Source organism: Armigeres subalbatus, chromosome 3, assembly GCF_024139115.2.
Source record: "Armigeres subalbatus isolate Guangzhou_Male chromosome 3, GZ_Asu_2, whole genome shotgun sequence".
NCBI lineage: Eukaryota > Metazoa > Arthropoda > Insecta > Diptera > Culicidae > Armigeres > Armigeres subalbatus.
The window spans coordinates 188609694-188635900 of NC_085141.1; the positions used below are offsets into that span (position 1 = coordinate 188609694).

A 26207-nucleotide genomic window follows, 5' to 3' on the forward strand; every position below is an offset into this window, starting at 1 on the left:
AAAAAGAAATCAAGCTTAAAATGAGTAACTTTCTTTTTTTTTGTTTCACAACAATATACAACTTTGGTTACACTGCTGCTCTTTTTCGTAGCTCCCCGTTCCTTGGAACTCAGTTTACTGATTTGCATTTCCACAGTTGTCAGTTAAAGGATGTCGATGTTTATCAGAGCACGAATTGAATCTTTGTGGTAAATTACAAGGAAATCCTCCAAAATAATAAGAGCTTTTCTACGAGCAATAATAAATGAAAAAAAAAAACAGAATAATCCACCTAGCGGTGATGGTGCCTTTCTCGTGTATTATAAAACAAGAATAATAATAATTAACAAAATTGCACTTTATGGAGATAGATTCAGTTTTTTCTATCAATTCACATATATTTGCGTTCATTTGAATACATTGCAGCAGTTACTGAAAAAAACGACTTTGAAAAATAAATTCCAAGAGCGGGGAGGGGTGCCTTGGGAAAAATGGGATAAAACATTGTTTTTTTTAATAACTCCGGAACGCAATGGCCGATTGGACGAATTTTTAATAGCGAAAAATTAGGATGGATTCCGCGTCGAATGTCGAATGCAAACAAATCAGATTAAGCTGAGTACAAAAAAAATGTGTCTGTTTTTGTACACATACACACATACAGACATCACCTCAATTTGTCGAGCTGGGTCGATTGGTACATAACACTATGGGTCTCCGAACCTTCTATCAAAAGTTCAGTTTTAGAATGATCCTATAGCCTTTACGTATACTAGTATCAGAGTGTATGTAATTGAGAGTGGTGACACTGTCAGAATTGGAACAAAATTCATCTGTCATTCCCATACAAAATCGTGTTCCAAACGAGCAGGAGACCTGTCAAATGCGGCGCATGTCGCCACTCTTATTTACATATTGTCGGGCCGCCACCAAACCGGACCGCGCGATTGAGCACTCGCGCTGCGACGCGAGTCGCGACAATTTGAAATATTTCATTATTGGTGCGCATCATGCACGCATGGATGTACTATCATGCGCACTAATCAGAAATGAGTTGCGACGTCTGATAACTGCAGATATTTAATTTTATTGAAAACAAATTTTCGATTTTCTACTATACACGGAATACACTCTGCTTAGTATACTAGCGAAGGGGAGCGTCCACAAATTACGTAACGCTTAGAGGGGGAGAGGGTTGAACAAAGTGTGACGATTCATACAACATTTTCAGATGTTTCGTACAAAAAGTGTGACATAGGGGGGAGGAGGGGGGGTTGAAAAAGCCCAATTTTTGCGTTACGTAATTAATGAACCTTCCCAAAGGCAAAAATGCTTATTTGTATTTTTGCCTTTGTCGTTTACCAAGGTGTACCGAAAGGCTATATGTTTTCTCCAAAAACCTTAGAAAACGAACATTGGAATAATAGCCCAAAAATTTTAAATACTCCATGTTTTTTTTTATTTCTTTATTTTATTTCTTTATTAAGAGCAGGAAAAGCACGGTTGAGTGGAACGTACTGTTCATCCTCGAACGGGCGTAAAAACCTCCTCTTCTTTTGCATCAACAGATTAACAATTCATGCTAATAATACTTGCAATATTTGCTTAAATTTACTTAACTAACCCTAACAATTTAACTGACTTCTTGTGCCGAAAGGATAATAGAGAACCTCTTGCGAAGAGTAGATCGGGATATATGGAAGTCGAATTTTTTTATTTTTTTATTATTCTTTTATTTATTTGGTAGGCACTCTGTGCTACTTAACCGCTACTGTGCCGAGATCTACTGTGGTATTCTGCAGCCAGAATCCACACAGAATATATTTTTAGATTTTTCCATTATTCGTTGTTGTCGATGCTGGTCCATCTCGTCGTGAGTCCATGGTATTCGTTTTGTCCATGTCGTGTATCCAATGGCAATGATCGTTGCATTGTCCGGTTGCCATTTATTCGGGTAACGTTGGAGGAATGCCTCCGAGAAGAACAAGTTGTCAGTCGTCATCAGGCAGCCGTCACGGTGAGGCGTGCACCCCAATACGCCACCGCATAGGCTGCGCATCCGGCGACTGACGAGGGTTTTGGTGGAGGGGCTGGGAATCGAACCCATGACCATTCGCTTGAGAGGCGAACGTGTAGCCAACTACGCTACGGGACCCCCCATGGAAGTCGAATGTGTGAGAACAGATGTTGAATACTCTACACATATTTGAAATAGGTTCAAAGTGACCATAATTTGTCCTGGCAGTTTGAATATGTAAAAACGGATGTGAGCGGAGACGCCGACTAGGTGCATTGAATTTTAGAGAGGCCAATCAATTTTGGACTGTAATAGATCAGAAACGAACAGCGATTTTGCAATTTTTCGATGAACACTCAAAAGCTCCAATCCTACGAGTTTGCAGCGATCTTCATAACGAGGGAGATTCAAAGGATCATTCCACGGCAGTTTTTAGCAATGCGGAATATAAGCCCGAACGTTTTCAAGGCTTTGGAACGTGTATAGGCAATGTGTTCTTTGAAGGATAATTTGTGGTCCAATAAAACCCCCAAATCTTTGATAACAGATTCTCTCGTAAGTATTACATCTCCAATTTTATAATCAAATTTTAAATCTGAATGCTTGCGCGAAAAGGAATTAATAGAGTATTTATCGGCATTAAGCTTCATTTGATTGATCCGACACCATTCAACAAATTTGTTAAGCTCAGATTGTAAGAATAATGCATCATTGACGTTATTGATTATCCAGTATAATTTGAAGTCGTCAGCAAATGATAGCTTCATGCATTTAAGGTCGAAATTTATGTCGTTCAAATAAACTACAAAGATAAAGGGACCTAGGTGACTTCCTTGTGGAACGCCGGATGTTACAGGAAAATATTATGATATTGCATCACCTATTTTATTAACACCCAAAAGGCCAAGCTCTTTGAGAAAGCGATTTTTGATTTTGAAAAAATCATAACTTTTTTATTTTTAGTCCAATTTTGATGAAATTTTGACACAAGGTCCAATTTTTATTCTAGTTTTGGCTGCACATTGAGTTTTTCGAAATTTCTGGATGGTTCCGGAATTATTCCAGATTCCCTTGGGGTACCAGCAAACTGGTGATTGGGGTATTCCGCCAGTTACTCAATTTTTCTCCATGGAACCCATATAAAACAGTATGAAACAATATTGCCACACTAATAACGAGTCTCATAGCGATTTTTCCGAAAGTTAGTCTTCCATACGGACATCCCCAGGAAGCTTCCAAATGTCCCCAGGGAACCTGTAATGGGGACAATTTCCATTTTGCTCCGAAACATGCCGTGCGACGGCTCTTTCTTCACAATTTTTCATGAATATACCCTCTGTTGTTATAAAAGTGGTCGATGGTCAGTTTGGCCACTCTTGTGACACCCGGAATGCCCCCAGGGAACCTGTAAAGGTGACAATTGCGATTTTGCTCCGAAACATGTCGTGAGACGGCTCTTTCTTCACAGTTTTTCATGAATAAGTTCGCTGTTGTTATAAAAGTGGTCTATGGTCAGTATGGCCGCTCTCGTGACGCCCAGAATGCCCCTAAGGAACCTGTAAAGGGGACAATTTCGATTTTGCTCTGAAACATGTCGTGCGACGGCTCTTTCTTCACGATCTTCCATGACTAAGCTCGCTGTTGTTATAAAAGTGGTCATTTCTGAATTTGGACACTCTTGTGACTCCCGGAATGCCCCCAGGGAACCTGTAAAGGGGACAATTTCAATTTTGCTCCGAAACATGCCGTGCGACGGCTCTTTCTTCACAATTTCTCATGAATATACTCGCTGTTGTTATAAAAGTGGTCTATTATCAGTTTGGCCACTCTTATGACGCCCGGAATGCCCCTAGGGAACCTGTAAAGGGGACAATTTCGATTTTGCTCCGAAACATGTCGTTTGACAGCTCTTTCTTCACAAATTTTCATGAATATACTCGCTGTTGTTATAAAAGTGGTCGATGGTCAGTTTGGCCACTCTTGTGACACCCGGAATGCCCCCAGGGAACCTGTAAAGGTGACAATTTCGATTTTGCTCCGAAACATGTCGTGCGACGGCTCTTTCTTCACAATTTTTCATGAATATACTCGCTGTTGTTATAAAAGTGGTCTATGGTCAGTTTGGCCACTCTTGTGACGCCCGGAATGCCCCCAGGGAACCTATAAAGGGGACAATTTCGATTTTGCTCCGAAACATGCCGTGCGACGGCTCTTTCTTCACAATTTCTCATGAATATACTCGCTGTTGTTATAAAAGTGGTCTATTATCAGTTTGGCCACTCTTGTGACGCCCGGAATGCCCCTAGGGAACCTGTAAAGGGGACAATTTCGATTTTGCTCTGAAACATGTCGTGTGACAGCTCTTTCTTCACAAATTTTCATGAATATACTCGCTGTTGTTATAAAAGTGGTCGATGGTCAGTTTGGCCACTCTTGTGACACCCGGAATGCCCCCAGGGAACCTGTAAAGGGGACAATTTCGATTTTGCTCCGAAACATGTCGTGCAACGGCTCTTTCTTCACGATCTTCCATGAATAAGCTCGCTGTTGTTATAAAAATGGTGTATGGTCAGTTTGGCCACTCTTGTGACGCCCGGAATGCCCCCTAGGGAACCTGTAAAGGGGACAATTTCGATTTTGCTCCGAAACATGTCGTGTGACGGCTCATTATTTACAATTTTTCATGAATATACACGCTGTTGTTATAAAAGTGGTCGATGGACGATAATTGGTATCACTCCTTGCAGCAGCTTCCGTATTTGTGTATAGCATTAACCTATTCATCACCTTCTCGTCGAAAAACTCCATAAATGCTTTTTAAGGTGAACTTATTTTACTTAAACTTAGATTGAAACTTTTGTCACGTTCAAGTTTTTCATAATTTTTACGAACTTTGGAAGGTCGCTTTGTTGAACACTTAAAATCTCCTGATTTGTTAAAAAATGTCGTTTCATCCTCTTCGTATGCAAACGGATGCCCTTCAAAAAGCTCTTCGTCGCTGTTCAGATCACAGACGAATTCGTCGACATCAGAATGCACGTTGACTAGATCCGTCTCCTATAAGCTCTCCATTTTTACAACAGGTCAATCTCAATATCTCTTGACAACTGGATTTGAAAATTTTATCGATACGAAGAAAAGTAAGATTTCAAATTCAGATAAAAACAAGCCCTTTTTGCATCTATGTACTGTCGCAACCGGCTTCTATTTGCAAAAGGCTGTAAATGATGTATCACCGAATATCTTGTGTTTCATCGATGCCCACATAATGGGATACAATGGGATTATAGAATTTCAAGAATTTTGACGATGCCGGTCATTGATTTTGATTCGGCACTAGTCAAAAGAGGAACAAATAGAAACAGGCTTCGCTATAATTCATGTTTGACATCGTGAACATATATGAAAGCAAGTAGAATTACGGTATTCGTTAGAATGTTTAGAGTAAAATCACAGCCAATGGCTTATTGTTTCATAGTTACAAGTGATGGGAGTTTTGAATAAGTAATGAAGTATTCTGTCATTTCTACCTGATATTCCGTATATTGTCCCTTACGATATCCTACTAGCCCTTCGCTGCTTGCAGTAGCTTCGGAGTAATCTAAATGTGCACACATAGACATAATTTGAACTAGTGATGCTTTCTTGAAGTCGGAGGAAAAGTAAACTTTCAACCAGGACTTACTGGGGAATCTGAGGAGCAGAATTATGATATTTCAGATATTCAAAAAAAAAACAGAACTGTGTGAAAGTTTATTGAAAATAATGATGGCGTTCATACAAACATATATTTTTCCCTTAACACGGTAATCACTTTGATGTAGTGTGTTACGGTTTACGTTATATCGTATTTAGTCCTCGCTACCAACAGCAGTCTCAGAAATAAAACATAATTAATGTTACCCTGCAGATAATTGAAAGACTCGAATTTCGTATCCCGTTGGAGGATAAACTGCATCCAACAGAAGCACTTTTTCAAGCAATTAGTTAAACAAAACCTCGATGCCCGTATCCGCTGAACTGACTGCTGGAAAATCGAGTTGGGGTTTTAAATACGTACTAACTTTTCATGAACTTGAACTTATTATTACAGCATTTGTTTTTCAGTCTATATTACATATTACAGAATATTGTGTATTTGGACAACATATTTTATTCCTGTGAGTCTTTTTCAAATAAATGATGTGCTTTTGAGGACATTATTTCCACAGGTTTTATCGCCATAGCTGATTTTTATTTTTGCAGTAGCGGACTTGACACGAGAAATTGTTTTTTTCGCCATAGCACCTTTCGGCTCAGTTGATCATATGCTGACCGATTCTGTAATTTCGATCTTATGTTTTTATGCTCGAGTTTTAGTGAACAATAACTTGTCGTAAAAAAATAAGGTGAAGTTCTGAGAGATACCCTATTGGGATCCTAATTAGCATCGGCTAGAGATTCTAAGAAGCATCCACTCAGGATTATGAGCAAAATTCGTTCGGGATTCTAAACTGAATCCGTCTGGAATTCTAAACAGACTCTATTCGAGATTCTGAAACGAATCTGTTCGAGATTCAAAATTTCAAACAGAATCCGTTTGGATTGGAGTTGTAAAGAGAATCCGTTTGTAATTCTGAACATAATTTCTGTTGAGATTTGGAGAGGAATTTGTACAGAATTCTGAACAGAGTCCGTTTAGGATTCTGAAAAGAATCTGTTTGAGATTCGGAACATAATTTGTTTGGAATTTGGATCCCAATCCGTTTGAGATTCTGAATAGAACCCGTTGAAGGTTCCTAACAGAATCTGTTTGCGATTCTGAAAAAAAATCGAATGGTTTTCTGAACAGAATGTATTTAGGATTCTGAAAAGAATACGTTCGCGATTCTGATCAATGACCACTTTTATAAGAATTGCGAAGCTATTCATAACAAATTGTGAAGAAAGAGCCATCACACGACATGTTTCGGAGCAAGATCGAAATTGTCCCATTTAACTGTTCCTTGGGAGCATTCCGGGTGTCACAAGAGTGGCCAAACTAACCATCGACCACTTTTATAACAACAGCGAGTATATTCATGAAAAATTGTGAAGAAAGAGCCGTCGCACGACATGTTTCAGAGCAAAATCGAAATTGTCCCCTTTACAGGTTCCCTGGGGGCATTCCGGGCGTCACGAGAGCGGCCATACTGACCATAGACTACTTTTATAACAACAGCGAGCTTATTCATCAAAAACTGTGAAGAAAGAGCTGTCACACGACATGTTTCGGAGCAAAATCGAAATTGTCCCCTTTACAGGTTACCTAAGGGCATTCCGGGCGTCACAAGAGTGGCCAAACTGACCATAGACCACTTTTATAACAACAGCGAGTATATTCATGAAAAATTGCGAAGAAAGAGCCGTTGCACGACATGTTTCGGAGCAAAATCGAAATTGTCCCCTTTACAGGTTTCCTGGGGGCATTCCGGGCGTCACAAGAGTGGCCAAACTGACCATAGACCACTTTTATAACAACAGCGAGTATATTCATGAAAAATTGTGAAGAAAGAGCCGTCGCACGACATGTTTCGGAGCAAAATTGAAATTGTCCCCATTACAGGTTCCCTGGGGACATTTGGAAGCTTCCTGGGGATGTCCGTATGGAAGACTAACTTTCGGAAAAATCGCTATGAGACTCGTTATTAGTGTGGCAATATTGTTTCATACTGTTTTATATGGGTTCCATGGAGAAAAATTGAGTAACTGACGAAATACCCCAAACACCAGTTTGCTGGTACCCCAAGGGAATCTGGAATAATTCCGGAACCATCCAGAAATTCCAAAAAACTCAATGTGCAGCCAAAACTAGAATAAAAATTGGACCTTGTGTCAAAATTTCATCAAGATTGGACCAAAAATAAAAAAGTTATGATTTTTCCAAAATCAAAAATCGCTTTCTCAAAGAGCTTGGCCTTTTGGGTGTTAATTGCCATTTCACGGTTGCTCAGATATGATAGTAACCAGTTGAGAAAGGATCCAGTGAAGCCTAGGCGTTTTAATTTTGCAATAGCTATACAATGGTTGATCTTATCGAAGGCAGCCTGGAAATCAGTATAGATCGAGACAACTTGTTGTTTCTTCTCCAACGCTTTGATGATGAACGATGTATATACTGTTAGATTAGTTTCCGTTGACCGTTTGGGCATAAAGCCGTGTTGATGATCAGAGATATAACGTAGACAATTGTGAGAAAGAAAGTTAAACACTATTTTCTCAAACAACTTAGAAGCTGCACAAAGGGCAGCAACCCCTCGATAGTTGCTTACTTCTCGTTTGTTACCTTTTTTCCACGGGACATTACTGTGGGCAGTTCGACTTCCTTACGTTGTTCATTGACGAACTTCCAAAAACCTTCTGGGTTGTGTCGCAATTTCCGCTGATTTTTTTTTGTTGATATGAAGCATAGGGTCTGTTATTTTCAACTTTGTATCAACGATTTGCAGCGAGATAACATATTTTGGAATGATGAGCGCGAAGCTTAGAGTATTTTTATTAATCCTAGACGCTTGAGAGATTTTAAGCGTTTTAAATATCAATTAGACCAAGGAGGATTAAGGGGAGCCATACCATTAGTTATCGTCGATAACTTATTGAATATCGGCAAGCCTCGTTGGATAAACGTACAACTCGTGCTGAAAAAATCAGGCAAGTTCATTTATCGCTTCAAGGCTTGTCGAGCTATGAAATGTGGCACGATAACATAGAATCTGATTGTTCTCTGAAAAAAAAAATTGATTTTGGCAACCTTCGATTTTGGCAACATAAATGTTCCGAACGTGTTGCCAAAATCGAATGGGGTCTGTACTTTTTTCTAACCGTGTAGATTTGAAAATATGAAAATATAAAAGTACCAATAGGAATATGAAATCACAAAAATATGAAAATACGAAAATATGAAAACACGATCAAATAAAAATATAAAAAACCCTGGTTAATCCACCTAGCAGTGTTGGTGTCTTTCTCGTTTTAATTATTTTTTAAATATCAGTGTGTGTTTTAGCGTGTTTTGCGCATAAGCAATAGTAATTTGACCATAACTTCTGATCCCATAGTCCGATCTGACCAGTTTTTAAAAGCAATGGGACAGGGATTCTCCTTCGAATGTAACCTGTTTCGAGTAATTCGTCCAATGCTAGGTTTCAAAAAGTGTGTCCACAAAATTTTGTACATACATATAAACAAATATGAAAATAATATGAATCTCGACCGTTTTCTTGTTAGCATTTATAATTGCAGCATATCATTAATATGATACAAATATTAAAACGGCCGAGCCAGGTTTGAAATTTGGAGATAATTTATAACTTACCGGCATTCAGATTACGACTATTGGAGAGTGCATTGCTTCCATCTAAGAGAGTCCCAAATCAATATCTGTGGTAACGGATGAAAGTGATGCTACTCTTATACAATAGTCTTGGCTTGTACCACCTACGAATTTGTGCGAACTGCTAATGCTAATGCTAATGAATAAACATGATCAACGAAGAATTTTTGAATTTCCGAAAGGATGAAAGGAGACAGCCGTAACAAACGGTTCCACATTCAGGGAATATAATATGAAAAGATGACGTCGGAAATCACGTTGCTAAAACGAACAGTGTCTCTACTTGCTGATCCAGTAGCTTCCAAGGATAGGATACAGGTAGTGGATTATTCGGGTTTTATTTTTATTTTATTTTGTCGTACCAAAAAGCTATCTTTTAACTCCAAACCGCATTCGACGGGAGACAAAGCCTAGTTGATCGATATTGAATTTGATAAGGATTGTCCATTGCTTTCCAAAATTATGAAGAATATGGTGCATCAAGCGAAAATGGTTTTCCATCCCATCATTCGTTCTTCTGAGCAAAAATGCTGATGAAATGATGGAATACCTATTGGTCTTAGTTATCTATCTGCTCAGCGAACAAATTGGAAGTTCTTCATGGAAAACCATTTTTTCACTGCTTTTGTTGTAACAAACCCTTCACAACGTGAACAAACAAAGAAGTGTTCTGAAGAAATGCTCAAATGATAATATCTTTTCAGATTGCTTTTTGATTATAATATATTTGTCCAAGTAAAGGTAATATACTGTGCTCAGATGATATTGCAATGGCTGGTTATTATCTACAATTGCCTAATATTCACTATAATAATAACACAGTGTGCATGAATCGGTAGAAACCGTTTGTATAAGCCTTATGATAGGCAATTATTCAGAGTATTATACCCAGATGATATCAAACAATTGTGGCGAGAAAGGGGGCCATCACCACTGAGAGATAAATTGGGATTTTGGAAATTATTTTCATGAAAATTGTCATTATTCGTCTACTTCTAGTATTATTGTAGCAAAACATTATATTAGGAATACAATATTCAATTACGACAAAATTTTTGGATTTTTTTTTAAATAGTGTATGACACATTATTAATTCCAAATATTGGACAATTTTGATTTTTTCATGAAAACTTTTGTTTTCATTGAAATTTGGACTTATTATATTCAGTGATTACTACAGTTCTGATTTCATTAGAGTAGAGTGGGGCAAGAGTGCGCGTGGGGTAAGAGTACGTTTTCGATTTTTTTAAGTAATTAAAAAAGATTAACTAGCAGCACTGCATCAGTTTGACAGGTATTCTGGCCAACTATTATCATGTGTAATTGTAAACGATTTTAATAAACAACAAGGGAGATATGGAGTTAGATAACTTTTTGGTCATTTTGCTAAAAATAATTGGGTTTCCGCAACTAGTATTTCATTACCATATATACGTTCAATCAGGTGAACATTATACCATTCCGATAACCTATTGTATAGAATACTTTATGGTACAGAACACCAATCCGGTTGGTTTTCCAAGAAGTCAAAACCATTACTTGAATAATTTTTGGGACTGTGGGGTAAAAGTACGCAGGAACGGGTGGGGCAAGAGTACGCATATGAATCTTGAAGTTATGATGTCAAACCCGTATCTCCGGCCGAAATAAGACTTCTTCCAAAGCGTAAAGATCCACAACTAAGAAAAAAGGGACAGAATTCGAAATTATCACAAATTTTTAGGATAAGTTGAAGTAATTCGGTGTTAGAAAGGACTTAGCGAACAAAGCACTGAAGCGAAATAATGAAATTGTATTAGGACTTGTTGTACACCTAAACATAGTACGAAAACACAATTTCATCTAAATGATAATTTCATTTAATCAAAAGAAACATTCATAAACTACGCAACGTTTGGCTGGGAGGGGTTGCGAGATGTGTGGAGGTCCATATAATTTTCAAAGGATTCATACAAACAGTGTAAGATAGGGGGGAGGAGTTATGAAATAGCCAAATTTTACGTTACGTGATTGGTGGACTTTCTTTAAGGAAAATGCCTTTGTATACGCCGCATGAAACCTGATATATATTTTTACCTCTGTAGTTTTTTCTATATAAAAAAACAATGGTTTTTCGTATGAAAGTGCACATTTTTAGGATCCCCTCCCCCTTTAAGAGTTACGTAATCTTAAAACATTCCCTAATATATGCTCATTAAACATCAATTAAATGTTATTAACTCTTATTTGTGTTAATATATACTTAAAGCACATGATTGGATAAATGCGTACTCTTACCCCACCCGATGCGCACTTTTACCCCACCGGTGGGGTAAGAGTGCGTTTTTCACTTGTCTTGTAATAAGGGTTCTACTAAAACGAATCTCAATAATTTCAATATGTTTTCCACTGGGCAACATAAAGGAAGAGTATATGAATCATCGACACTGATTTGATATGCAGAAGCTTGCTTCATAAGGGCTACATGATCGATTGAAAACTAAGTGCGTACTCTTGCCCCACTCTACTCTATTGGTTATTTTTTAGTTTTACATTGAACATTTTTATTTTTTTGTTTTTTAAACTTATTTTGCATTTGAAAAAAGTACATATGGAACTGGAGGAACCGCAAATAACCACGATAAACAACATTTTTGCCAGCATTCCGTCTGGGAACGATCCAATCTTCATCAACTTTGAGACAATATTCCATTACGCTGAATTTATTTCAATTCAGTGGGTTGAGAGTATAGAAACATAAAACTAGATTATCTCTCACTACACTTTTGTGAACGAGAAAGTCGAAACCTAAAATATCCGCATCGAAGCAGATACAGCCTCAGTATAATCTGGCATAACCCACATTATTTTTTGGTATTTTTTCTGGGTTGTATATGGCATCACATTAGATGCAGATATTTTGGTTACCCTTGAAAGGAAACAAAATGAAAATACCCTAAACCAATCCGAGAATCGAACCCGGCCACCTTCAGGGAGGCCCTACTTTGTAGCAACGCATCTTACCGCTTGGTCATCGAATGAACCTGCTCCAAATTTCGCAAACACAAAGTTTATTTTTTGCTTTAGGAGAACAGTAAGGAGTGTTCTCTGTTGTTTATTATACGATGCGCCCGCATTCATGACTGGCCCGTAGCAGTTTCGGTTTCATAATTACAGCTGTGCTCTGCGTTCAATTGAACACGCACGAAACGCGTAAACAATGTGGGGATAGGGGGCGTGCAGCAACAGACACGTTTAAGGCAAAAGCCTATGTTTATTAGGGTGTTCTAAAGCAGTGGCAATGTTTATTGATGTAGAAAATAAACAAAGAAATTACATAGAATTCAAGACAAAATTTTCAAAACGACTTATCTGCTTTTGTAAACAAAGATTCAAACGACGATTTGACGAATCTGATAGCTCTCCCACGCAAACTAACACCATCAACATGTAGCGGAAACCTACCTATTGGTGGTGTTGGTTTGCGTGGGAGAGCTATCAGATTCGTCAAAACATCGTTTGAATCTTTGTTTACAAAAGCAGATAAGTCGTTTTGAAAATTTTGTCTTGAATTATTGTTTGCGCACAGCTCATTCTAATTATTTATAGCTTTACGCGATTTCAGCTGATTATTTGACAAGTTGATAAATATTATAATGTAAAACAAACACCGAATTTTAAAAAAATGTCCTGATGTAAATAGCTTTAGATTACATTTCTGTGTACAATTCTGTGTAGATTCTTCTGATACAAATACATAAACATATTCAGATTTTATATAAAACCAGTATAAAAACCATTAACTTTTGAATCTGCAAAAATATATATATGCAAAAATTTTATATGGAAATTATTGTGTGTATTTTCCAGAATTATAAGAAAATGTAGTTGTTTGTACAACTTTGTAACCTTCCTATTTCGATATTTCTCTATCTCTATGCTAAAGAAAGATTCAGCTTTGTGATATATGATTTAAAAATACCAATTCGTTAATTGTAATTACAGTTTGGTTAAATTAATTACTAACAAGGCACACCCTAATATACTCACATTCGATGCAAAAGGTTTGACTAATGCCGCGCCGCCCGTCGGAAAAATGTCGAGCCGAGTAGGCAAAAAACAGACTGTTATCGATTGGCACATGGAAGCGTTTAGTCTCGCTGGCAGCTAGCAATGCGATGTGTGAAATTATCGGCCGCAAAAAAATTAATACAGAGCCAAAATGTGTTCCCATTTAGTCAGCAACGATGGAGTGTTGCGGTAACGAAAAGTCACCAAGAGCAGAACAGTATTGAAACAACCAACGGTGACAGACGGCCGTGCAGTGTGAAAATGATATAATTTTGAAATCGAGCCAATAGGAATATCGATCGGCAGTTGACTTGACCGCCGGTAGCGAAGCGCATGGGTGGGAGTGAGTGTTGAGCCTAAACGAGGTGAGTGTCGTCCCAAGTCAAGTGGGTGGTGGAGTGAGGGAAAATGATCTCGCTGGCAGAGCCGGAAACGAATAGTGGGGTGGCGCAGAGAAAAGCCAAATTTTTGCCGCAATTTGTGCGGCGTTTGGGAATTGGCGGTAAGAACAGAACGGGGCCGAAGAATGGGCTCGAGGCGGAAGATGACGTATTTTTGCGAAAAAGAGTAGTGTCGTTCGAATGCAATAATGATTCGGGTGCATCGGAGAGTGTCATCGAGGGCGATGGAAGAAGCAGTAGTGATAGGCCTTGCAGCTTGCCGTTATTCGTTCGAACAAATGATTTGGGACGGTTTGTAGATGGACGAGAAGATAAAGCAATCAGTTTGGGCGGTGAAGCAGGTGTGCGAAAAACATCGATACTCAAGCCCAGTGGTTCCCAAGTAATTGTGATTGATTACGGCATCGGTGGGCGTGATGTGTGCGTCCGGGCGAGAACTGTTTCCCGTCAGACCGATGACTTCACCAACAGTTCCGGCAATGAATCTTCCTCGTCTCCGTTCCGGCGGGGATCGTCATTTAGGCAGAGTCTTAATTACCTTTTCAAACGCAATAAATTCAAAGTGAAAGACCGCTCCTGCACCAGTGACAGCGATTCCAACGCTGTTTTAGAGCTTGATGAAGAAGCCAACGCCGATGACGCTCCTGGTAAACCATTGTTGGATGCGTTCCTGCCGGAAAAAGTGCCTAGTAAACGTGCCAGCACCGGAGACATATTCGACGACATAGTGCTACAACTCAATGAGGACTTTGGAGTTAAAAATAGTGTCAAGTCGCACAGACGGATGCATTCTGACTCGTTATGCATAGGGAAGGGTATAGCTTCGTCGAATACCACGCAAAGTGATAGGTAAGTTTTTCATTCTTTTCCTATTTTTTTGCTTATTCCATCAGTTTAAACGACAATAATACGGACACATCGAATGCGGCTCTAGAGCACGTATTGTATAAAAGGCAGAATAAGTGATTACGAGTCTGGGGTACGTTACATGTTCTTGAGTAACATATTGACATGAATTTCTTAGAAGCAGACATATTTCTATTTTTGTTGAATAATGACATAAAAAGGGCATTCGTAAGTTTTTTTTACTCTGGAGCGTCAGTATTTTACTGATAACATATGCTTTTGTTTTTATATTATAAACATCAAGTGATTATTAAGTTTCGAGATTATAAAATGTTTATAAGATTAACACATAGGGGAACTGCTCCTTAATTTCATACCATGTACCCAAACCAATACCATTCAAAAACAAAGAATCGGTGCGCAAATGATTTTATTTCTCATTTTTGTGATTTTTTTCAGCAGTGAGCACGCCGGATAACAACAAAACACCACACAAATTGAGCCTAAATTGCCTGTTTTGCGAATGTTATTGATATGGGAGCATGTTATTAATAATGGAACAGATACCCTATTAATGCTCATTTAATTTATCAATCTACGATTTTTGCACTAGCTTGCAGTAAAGGTTACAATGCTGGTTTCTAATTAAATTATAAAGTTGTTCTACAGTCACAAAACAATCTAAATGGCATCGCATCCCAAATTTCAATCACGTAGTATTATCTATATACATAAAAATGAATCAGGATCAGAACCTCGGAAACTACTGGACTGATCGGCGTGAACATTTGTATGTCGGGGTTTTTTGGGCCGCGGAAGGTTCTTAAGATGGTTCGTGACCCCTCCCCGATCGAGCAGGGAAGGGGGTGGGTCCCATACAAATGAGACACAATTTTTTTTGCTGACGGGTGCTGTAAATATTACAATTTAAAATATGGAATACTAGCAGACCCGACTGTAGTATTCAGAGCTAATGGCGAATGATTTTAGATTATAATATTATTATAAGATTATAAATAGTAGATATAGGGTAACGATGGTATTTTCGACATCTGAATACATTTAGGACTTTTGACTATATTTTCTTCAATTTGTTTCATAAATATGGCTTTTTTGTTTATTTGTTGTATTAGGTTCAACTGGCTTTGTGTAGCCTTATCAAACACACTTAAAATCTATTGACTTACAAACATCCACATTACAACAATTCCATACAAAGATACATCAATGCATCAATCCTTATAATACAATCTCACATGGTTAGAAAGGTGATTATGAAAGAGATGAAACAGACACATGATTCCTATTTATTTGAAAAAAGATAAATAGAAAAACACGCAAAATATAGTCAAAAGTCCAAAATATATTCAGATGTCCAAAATACATCATTTACCCTACACATTTGTAATAGGGCCTATTCGCCAGCACACAGAGGGACTTGCCGACGCGGTGCCTACGCCTGCCCCAGCCTTGACGAGGACCCCTTTCCGTCCTCGGGCTCGGAACTCGGTTGACCGACGCCGCGAAAGCGACGATACCATGTTGTTTTTCGCGCGGCCACTTGTTCGATAAAAGGATCGAGTTCGACCACAGAGCATGACCACCGGTATGACCCATGAAGCCGACTCCGATCCCTTGGACCACCTCTTATTTGCGCCTGAACTAGCCATCCTTGAGTCCACGCGCCACCTTCTGTGTAGCTCCGAGACGATTTGGGCGATAGCCGAAAAACGACGTTCTAGCCAACTTCATCTTTACACATCCTCTGAACTAGGTTGTCCGGGGTAGTGTTCAGACCACATGTGGTAAGCATGTGGTCACGCATTGCGCGAAAACGTGAGCACACGAACAACACGTGTTCCGCCGTTACCTCTAAACCTGCGCACACCAAACACTCGGGCGAGGCCGAGCAAGCCAGCTGCGTTACCTGCACTGTGATTTTGCAGCACGCTTAAACGCCAGGCACATCGAACCCCCCATGGGGTGCTTGCTGTTCACAGCTTTGCTGGAACAAATCAAACAATTGGGAGGGTTCGTTCAGCATTGTGCCTTATGTCCCTCCAATCCGCAGCGTCGGCAGAGATTGCTTCTGTCAGGGCCTTTGCAGTCCCATTGCTTGTGCCCCGGTTCCAGGCACTTGAAGCAAACTTCAGGTTGCTCGTATATGCCCACAGGGCATACCGACCATCCTACCTTGACGCTCCCTAACTTGACTACCTTGGAGGCGTCCGCTACAGATAGCCGAACCAATGCTACCTGCGTCCCTGCCGGACCTTTCCGTAGCCGAACGGCTGTGGTGGGCGTCTCCACTTTACACTGTCGCCGCAGTGCCGTGACGAGCTCTTCGACTTCGGTGATCTCGTCCAGGTCTTTAACCCTTAGATTCACCTCCGTCGTGAGTGCCATCACCTTGACCGTCTCACCTAGGACTTCCTCCGCCAACTTCTTGTAGGCGGCGCCCTTTTGCGAGACGCCGCGCTTCAGCTCGAGGATCATCTCGCCCATCCGGGTACGTTTTATTCGACGTACGTCGGCGCCGAGTTCACCGAGCTTGACGTCACTCCTCATCGCCTTCAAGACGTCCGAGTACTTAGCCTCGTCCGCCGTGATGACTAGGGCATCGCCCCTGGAGCGATTGGCGCCTATCCTAGACTTCTTGCTACCCTCATTCGCCTGGGCCTTCTTTTCGGCCCTTGACGTCTTCGGTTTCCTCTTGTTCTTGACCAGGGTCCAGGAGGCGTCATCCCCCTCTATTTCCCTGGTCTGGTGCGGCTGAGAGCTCTCAGCCTGCCGTAACCCCTTACCACCGTCTTTCCTGGGTGGACGGACCTTTCCAGGTCCTTCCTCCCCCGGTTTTGGAGGTACCTGGCCGGGGTTCAGCTTCCTAGCCCACTACCCTTGTTCGGGGTAGTAACCCTCCGCGTTTTGGAGCGGCCCCAGGGAGCTCATCCCCTGGAGACTGTCTCCCTCGTTTTTGTGTCTGCTCCGTTGGAGCAGTCACCCCCGACGTACCCGCAAATACTTGAGCCTCAGTCTGGGTAGACTTTGGCACCACCGTCTTCGCTGGCACGCCTTCGGTCGATTCGACCTTGCCCGACTCCGTGAATCCTTGGGCCTCAGTCTGGGTATACCTCGACTCCACGGATTTCACGGGTTTACACTTTGCCGTCCTGACCGCCCTCTCCAGCTTGGCGTCCAGCATCGACTTTCGAAGTTTCTGCAAGCTCCTCTTGAGGTCCTTACTGATATTATGCTTCGATGATGGCCTCCAGCTGTTGCGTTGCCACCTCGAAGGCCGATAGCCCATCGCGATTGCGGTTCATCGCCTCCACAAGCCATGGGCCGTCAATAACATCTACCGGCGTTTTTACGCCGAGATGAAGGTTAAGTGACCCACGCTGGCGCTGCGCACTGAGCTGCCGACTATTGCCTCTGGCCTCCTAGGCGGAGACCTGAACAACCCACCTCTTGCGAAGGGGGTTGTCGCCTACACTACTACCACTAATTGAAGAATTGACTTGTTTTTCCATTTTGGTCCCACGAGTTGCTCGGGAAAAGAGGTCCACCACGCCAGAGCCCAGCATGACGCGGTAAGGGACAATTACTGTGAAGGGTGCCCAGGTACCCCACAGGCTCCGTTAAAGGCCTAACTTATTATTTCACCCCCCTGGCCATGCATCCCCTCGGCACGGGTCACTTGACGCCTTGTGATTAGGGGTTAGGGACGATGGTCCCGGTCTAACTCGCAGTGGCCATGGGGAGGGGTCGTCAAGCCCTTGGACAAAGTCCCTGCTGCCCCAACCCCCAGATGTCTGTATGTGTGTATGTATGTATGTATATGTGTGTGTGTACAAAAAAATGTGAGACACACTTTCTTCTACTTAACCTTATCCGATTTGCTTGCAACAAGTTTGCCTTCGACGCGGAATCCTTCCCAATTTTTCGCTATTGAAAATTGGCTCAATCGGCCATTCCGCTCCGGAGTTACTAAAAAAAATATTTTTCCATGAAACTGCTACAATGCATTCAATTGAATGCAAATAAATGTGAATTGATGGAATTAATTGAATCCATCTTCCTAAAGTGCTATTTTGACCTCTGTTATGTGCTTTACTTGTTACATTTTATGATACACGAGAAAGGCACTATCACCGCCAGGTGGATTATTCTGTTTTTTTTCTTATGCAATTTATTTGGAAGACGGCTAACCATTCGATTCTCCCGGAGAGGGGACTGGAAAATTCTGTTACATTTGTATGAGAGCCCCCCTTTCCAGAGAGGATAGGGGTCTCAAACCACAACAGAAACATGTTTTGTCTTCCAAAACCTCCACATGCCAAATTTGGTCCAATTCTTATGATTAATTCTCGAACTATGTAGAAATTCGTGTTTTATTTGTATGGAAGCTCCCTTTTCTAGAAGAGGTGCACCATACAGTCGCCAAGTCGTTTTAGATCAGATCTACCGTTGGGCGAGCTCATGGTCATCCTTTGCCGCCACACACCGTCTGCACACACCTCCAAAAAAGGTCTTAAGCACGCGTCTCTCGAAAGCTTCAATTGCTTGCAGGTCTTCCTCTAGCAAGGTCCAAGTTGCATGTACGTAGAGGACCAAGTGTTTTGCATATTTGGAGCGGGTGTGAATCTTTTTCAGAATTTTCCGAGGAAATTCAGAAGAACCTGCAGGGGACTTTCCGCAAAATATCTGGATTGATTTGTCTAAAAGCGGGGAAACTAAGATGAATTTCCCATTTTTGGACAAATACCCGTTGAAATTTCGAAGAGAAATTAGATGAATTTTGTTAAAAGAAACTCTCGCCGAAAACTAGGTCTAAGGGGAAGGCTCTAATATAGGGTTTAAAATGAAAATTTCAATATGAGGGATCGTCATGAAATAATGTAAAATTTTGAATGTTAATAGCGCCTTTATCTTCACCGTCTTTATCATCTATCGTCTAAGTTCTCCACACCAATTTGCAAAATTTATTGAAACTTTTTATTTTAATTCTTTTCAAATCTAGTAAAAATTGCAGAATCTACCTATCCCGTTCATGCATCTGCATCATGACACCAGGAATCGGCCGATCGGCATCCGGCTGCAGGTGTGAAGAAAATTTGTTCACTATATCTGGAGATCAACCCCCTTTTTTGGGGTACGTTTTCGGTTACAGCCCGGGTAGAAACCGTGATATTAATAACAAACCATGATATTAACTTGTTTGAAATAAGAGTTAAAATAACAAGCGAAAATAACAAAAAAATGCACCAAAATATCATAAAAATACCAGGTTTTGCTATTAACAAGAACAAACTAATAGCTCAATATATTGATAAGCTCTTGTTTATGGTAAGCCCTGATATTTCTATGATATTTCGGTGCAAATAAAAAAAATTAAAATAAAAAAACTCCTCGGATTTGTTAAAGAATGTTTTGAAAATCCTCAAAATAATCCGAATTTTATTTTGTTGCCCCCTAAAAATATAATTTTTTGTCAAAAAAAATCCGAGGGGGGGGGGAGACAAAATGGATTTTAAATATTTCTAGGAACTTTTTCAAATAGGCGTAACTGTGTTTGACCTTGAAATTTGAAATGGCTAATACTCTCTCAATTCAGCATATTTCGTTCAGCTAACGGTACTACCAGATAGATCGGAATCTATTCTTCCTGTTAGGCACATAAGTTCACAAAACAGATTAATTAATGAGCACAATTGCCGTTCCAAAAATCAAGCTCAGAATCATGTACGCCCATTTGAAAAAAGTTCCTAGATTTGTATCGGCCTTAGTTAGATCCTAATTCAAAATATGGAATAGATTTGTGGGACAAAATAGTAACAAAATTATGAATTAAAATTTGAGTTTCGCGACCCACCACTGAACAGCCCACGCCCCCCCCCCCCCCCCGGGGGTCGCGACCCACAGTTTGGGAATCTCTGGGTTAAGGTAAGTGCATGAAAAATTTGCGAGATTTTTCTACGCGTTTTAAGTGCAAAAATGTATTTTAGCCATTACTTATGATCCCATAGTACGTTGGAGCAGAATTACTCTTCGAATGTAATTTTTTGTGATCAAATCGGTTAATGGGATCCGCAATTTTCTAAAATGTGGTAAGTTTGGCGGTAAAAAATGTAAATCGTTCAAATACAACAACAAATAGCACAAACATTGATCTAGAGTGCGACGTCGTAATCAACTCAGTAATTGACATTTCGAACCCAAAACTTAACAGTACACCCGATCAAGGTGTGATACCTATACCAGGAACTAAAAACCGGGACGTGAGTGTCCCGAAGAACTGATTAAAAATTCATGCAACCCAGAAGAGCTGACGAGACCAGCACCGCCAGAGGCGCTAGTGTATTTTACTCACATTTCGGTAATTTTATTTGAAAGTGTTTTGGTAAGTGTAGACTTATTTGCTGTGAGTTTTGACAGAACTCTAACCACAACCCGAAATGGGTTTTATTTTCGTTTTCCTCTGTTTTCAGTCCATTAAAAATATTCCGATAAAGACTTCCATATTAATTTCTTTTGCCTTCAAATTGTGTGGCAGTTTGTTTAGTGGATTTTAAAAAGCGAAAATGTGCAGACGGTTGCTGCGTATTTCAACACAAGAAAGCGTGTTGCGGCGGATGAGTTCAGTGCGATTACTCGGAACAAGAATGCCACCGCTGATGAATCGGGTTCCGCTGGAACTCCGGATAAGAAGATGACCCGAGTTTCCCGGTCTATCAAATTGATCGGCGTCGTCAAAGTTGATGTAAAGACCAACCAAAGTAAGTTTAATTTTTTGAAGATGGGAAACAGCGAGCGAGGCGTGCGAAACCCCATCATGCAAGCCTACACACCAGCAAAAAAGCAAGGCAAGCATCGTCGCCAGCATTCAGCAAACTAATTTTAGACGAAACCCAAGGCAAGCTGAGCAGGAGCGCACGACTAGCCAAGTACAAGACGTCCCTTAAGCTGCAGAATTGGTTCCACAAGTTGGACCACCTTGAGAAGGTTCGCTAAGAGGACAATTTTAGGCCACCGGTAACCCCGAGTCCGATCACCACTGATCGAAGATCCATATTGTTACACATCAATCGACTCAGCTCGACAAATTAATCATTGGTTTATTGCCTAATTGGTTGCTAAGTTGCTTGATTGATTGATTGGTATGGTAGGTTGCTTGAATGGTTGAATGATTGGTTGACTGGTTGCTTGATTTGTTAGTTGGTTAGTTGGTTAGATTAGTTGCTTAATTGATTGATTGGTTATTTGATTAGTTGTTTTGTTGGTTGCTTGAATGGTTGATTAGTTGGTTGGTTGATTGATAGCTTGCTTGATTGGTTGTTTATTTGGTTGATTGGTTGCTTTACTGGTTGATTGATTGGTTGTGGTTATTCAGTTGATTGGTTGGTCGGCTGGTTAATTGATAAGTTGTTTTGTTGATTGGTTAATTAGTTGGTTGGTTGCTAGATTGGTTGATTAGTTGCTTGATTGCTTGGTTGATTATTTGGTTGGTTGCTACTTGATTTGTTAGTTGGTAGTATGGTTGATTGGTTGGTTGCTTGACAGGTTGATTGATTGGTTAGTCGGCTGGTTAGTTGATTGGTTGTTTTGTTCGTTGCTTGGATAATAAATTGATTGATAGCTTGCTTGATTGATTAGTTGCTGGATTGGTTGGTTAGTTGATTGGTTGGTTATTTAGTTCATTGGTTGTTTGATTGGTTATTGGCTGGTTGCTTGATTGGTTGGTTACATTGGTTGATTAGTTGGTTTGTTGCTTGTTTGCTTGGTTGATTGGTAGCTTGCTTGAATGATTGGTTGCTTGATCGGTTGTTGATTATTTGGTTGGTTGCTGATTTGTTAGTTGGTAGTATGGTTGATTGGTTGGTTGCTTGATTGTTGGTTAGTTACTTTTACTTCATTGTTGGTTGGTTGCTTGATTGGTTAGTCGGCTGGTTAGTTGATTAGTTGTTTTATTGGTTGCTTGGTTAATAAATTAATTGGAAGCTTGCTTGAATGGTTGGTTGCTTTGATAAGTTAGTTGATTAATTGATTGGTTGGTTGCTTGACTGGTTTAGTGATTGGTTGGTCGGCTGATTATTTGATAAACTGTTTTGTTGATTGATTGGTTAATTATTTGGTTGACTGTTTGATTGGTTGCTGCTTGATTTGTTAGTTGGTAGAACTGTTGATTGATTGGTTGGTTGCTTGATTGGTTGGTTGCTTGATTGGTTGATTAGTTGGTTGGTTGCTTAATTTTTAGTTGGTTGCTTGTTTGGTTGATTAGTTGGTTGGTCGATAGGTAGCTTGCTTGATTGGTTGGTCGACTGGTTAGTAGAGCAGTTGTTTTGTTGGTTGCTTTATTGGTTGATTAGTTTTTTGTTTGCATGATTATTGGTTGGTTGCTTGATTTGTTAGTTGATAGAATGGTTAATTAGTTGGTTCATTGATCGGTTGGTTATTTGGTTAGTTGCTGCTTGATTTGTTAGTTGGCAGAACTGTTTATTGATTGGTTGATTAGTTGGTTGGTTGATAGGTAGCTTGTTTGATTGGTTGGTTATTTAATTGATTGGTTGGTTGGTTGCTTGATTGGTTGGTTATTTAGTTGATTGGTTGTTTGACTGGTTTATTGATGGGTGTCTTGATTGGTTGATCGGCTGGATAGTTGTTATGTTGCATTGTTGGTTGCTTGATTGACTGATTGGTAGCTTGGTTGATTGATTAGTTGATAAGTTGCTTGGTTGCTTGATTATTGGTTGGTAGGTTGCTTGACTGATTGATTAATTGGTTGCTTGATTAGTTGGTCGACTGTTGAGCAGTTGTTTTGTTGGTTGCTTTATTGGTTGATTAGTTTTTTGTTTGCATGATTATTGGTTGGTTGCTTGATTTGTTAGTTGATAGAATGGTGATTTGGTTGATTGGTTGGTTGGTTGCTGCTTGATTCGTTAGTTGGTAGAACTGTTGAATGGTTGGTTATTTTGTTAATTGATTGCTGGCTGATTGGTTGGTTGCTTGATTGATTGATTAGTTGGTTGTTTGATTGGTAGCTTACTTGATTGGTTGGTTGCTGGATTGGTTGGTTATTTAGTTGATGAGTTGCTTGACTGGCTGATTAGTTGTTTTGTTGATTGCTTGTATGGCTGATTGGTTGGTTGCTTGATTGGTAGCTTGCTTGAATGATTAGTCGTTTGATTGGTTAGTTATTTGGTTGATTGATTGCTGCTTGATTTGTTAGTTGGTAGAATGATTGGTTGCTTGATTGTTGATGGCTTGCTTAATTGGTTAAGTATTTGATTGATTGGTAGCTTGCTTGAATGATTGATTGCTGGGTTAGTTGGTTCGTTGGTTGCTTCATTGTTGATTGATTGGCTGATTGTTGGTTGGTTGCTTAACTGATTGGTTATTTGCTTGGTCTGTTGGTTGTTTGATAACAATGCTTGAATGGTTGATTGATTGCTTGGTTGATTGGTAGCTTGCTTGACTGGTTGGATATTTGGTTGCTTGATTGGTTGGTCGGCTGGTTAGTTGATTAGTTTTGTTGGTTGCATCGATAACATCCCTGGTGGGCAGTATATGTTCATGGCGGTCTACATTCAGATAAAAGACTGTACAACAATTTGGCGTTAGCTGAGGGTCCGTTTCACTCACCAGGGATGTTCATGACCCTTAAAGTTACGCGGCAATATAATGTGGTCATTAATGATATAAATTATCAACGATGTCATCGTCTCGACCATACATATAGCTATTTCTCCTCCGTACTGCATCGCTTTCGTGCCTCTTCCAGGTCCGGTAGTTGCGTAGTTCTAGTAATATGTTGAGGGAGCCGAATTTGTTTGAACATCGTCGTAGAGTAATTCCTGTTTCGATGAAAAAAGACTTCATGATGCTACTTTCGTTTAAATGGCGTTGTTCCAGAAGGCCAGCTTTAGTACGACCGGAAAATTCAAATGGTTGCTGACGTTTATGACGACACCATTATGATAGTACTATGATAGTACCTATAGGACGCAGAATAAGCACAAATAACAATCCGACGGGTACAAGAAAGCGCGGTGTGCAGCGATTAAGGTGGACCCATCATATTGCGTAGGACTCCTCCGTGGACAGCTTGATTTGTTGGAAACAAGTTGGACGGTCGCAAAATGAGACGAACATAGGAGTTGAGATGGACATGGGACATATACCCTATTTAGTTTTAAGCTAACATTCGTTGGGGTGACCATTTCACCTGTTGACAATAAACAACAATAAAATACAATTACATTAAAGTTTTCTTCCTTAGTTCTCTTCAATCTGTTATACTTTCAATCATTTTTCAATTCATCGATTTATTTTTTTATTTTCTTCAAGTGGAATCTGTGGAACTGTTTACCGCTTAGTAATGAGCCGGATTACATTGTCCTCATTGTCACGTTTGTTGTATTTGTCCTATTTGGCTTCATTGGATGAATTGTCCTCATTGTCTCGTTTGTCTTATTTGTATTAATTGTCTTGTTTGTCTTATTTGGCTTGATTGTCTTCTTTGGCTTAATGGTCTCGTTTGTCTTATTTGGCTTATTTGTTTTGATTGTCTTGTTTGTCTTATTTGTCTCAATTGTCTTGTTTGTCTGCTTTGGCTGAGTTGTCTTGGTAGCCTTATTTGTCTTGCCAAATCAATTGAGTTAATTAAGTTAAATAACTTAATTGTCTTCATTGCATTGGCTTAATTGTCTTGGTTGTCTTACTTGTCACGTTTTTGTCTTATTTGTCTTCTTTGGCTTAATTGTCTTGTTTGTTTTATTTGTCTTTATTGGCTGAATTGTCCTTATAATCCCGTTTGTCTTATTTGTCTCAATTGTCTTGTTTGTCTTATTTGGCTTATTGTCTAGGTGGTCTTATTGGTCTTGATTGGCTGATTTACACTCTGAAAAATCTTCACGTCATATTTACCTGAAAACAAATGTGGTTCTCATCCACTCTACTTTTCACGTAACAGTGACCTGAATGACAAGTAACCTGAACAAAATTTAGTTTCCTTGAGTTACGTGATTTATCCGGTGACTCTGACTGGATCTTCCAGTAGTAATCACGTGAAGTTTGAAAGAAGTTACGTGTTTGATCAGGTGAACCTGACGTGATTTGTACGTACTGATTACGTGAATTTTAAGTGAAAGCTACAAGACAGCAGGTAACCACTGCATGTTTTGAAATGTATTGCAATAAAATGATTTTGGAATGAATGCAAAAATGGACAGGAACTGCCCATAAAAGAGAATCTTTTTCGCGTTGTTGATGCATTGATACAGGGAATGCCGTCATTTTGTCATTGCGTTTTGGAGTTATAGCAACGAGAATTATCAATTAGAATCGCTGAGAAATTGAAACCAGCTGCTTGCTCGAAAATTGCTTATATTGCCGCTGTTAATTAACCAAAAGTAGTGGAACCTAGACTATAAACTTTATACTAACGTGACCAGAAAACTGTAGCTCTAGACTTCCATGGAGCTTCCTTTTCTTTCACATCATTTTTCAACGAATCTAAAATATTTTATCCTATACCTCCGTTGCTTATTTTTCCTAAAGAGGAGAA

General features: G+C 39.8%; 1 protein-coding gene across 4 annotated transcripts in view; it reads left to right on the top strand.

The window, feature by feature from the left end:
• The window catches only part of LOC134226839 (GRAM domain-containing protein 2B-like), a 95960-nt gene that overhangs the window by 693 nt on the left and 69060 nt on the right, over window positions 1-26207 (top strand). For 3 of the 4 annotated variants that reach the window (XM_062707861.1, XM_062707865.1, XM_062707863.1), the window contains exon 2: window positions 13565-14647. In XM_062707861.1, coding sequence (XP_062563845.1) covers window positions 13806-14647 — 842 coding nt within the window. In that variant the 5' untranslated portion in view covers window positions 13565-13805. Of the gene's footprint in view, window positions 1-13413; window positions 14648-26207 lie in introns of those variants that run through there. The other variant, XM_062707864.1, reaches the window with a different exon arrangement.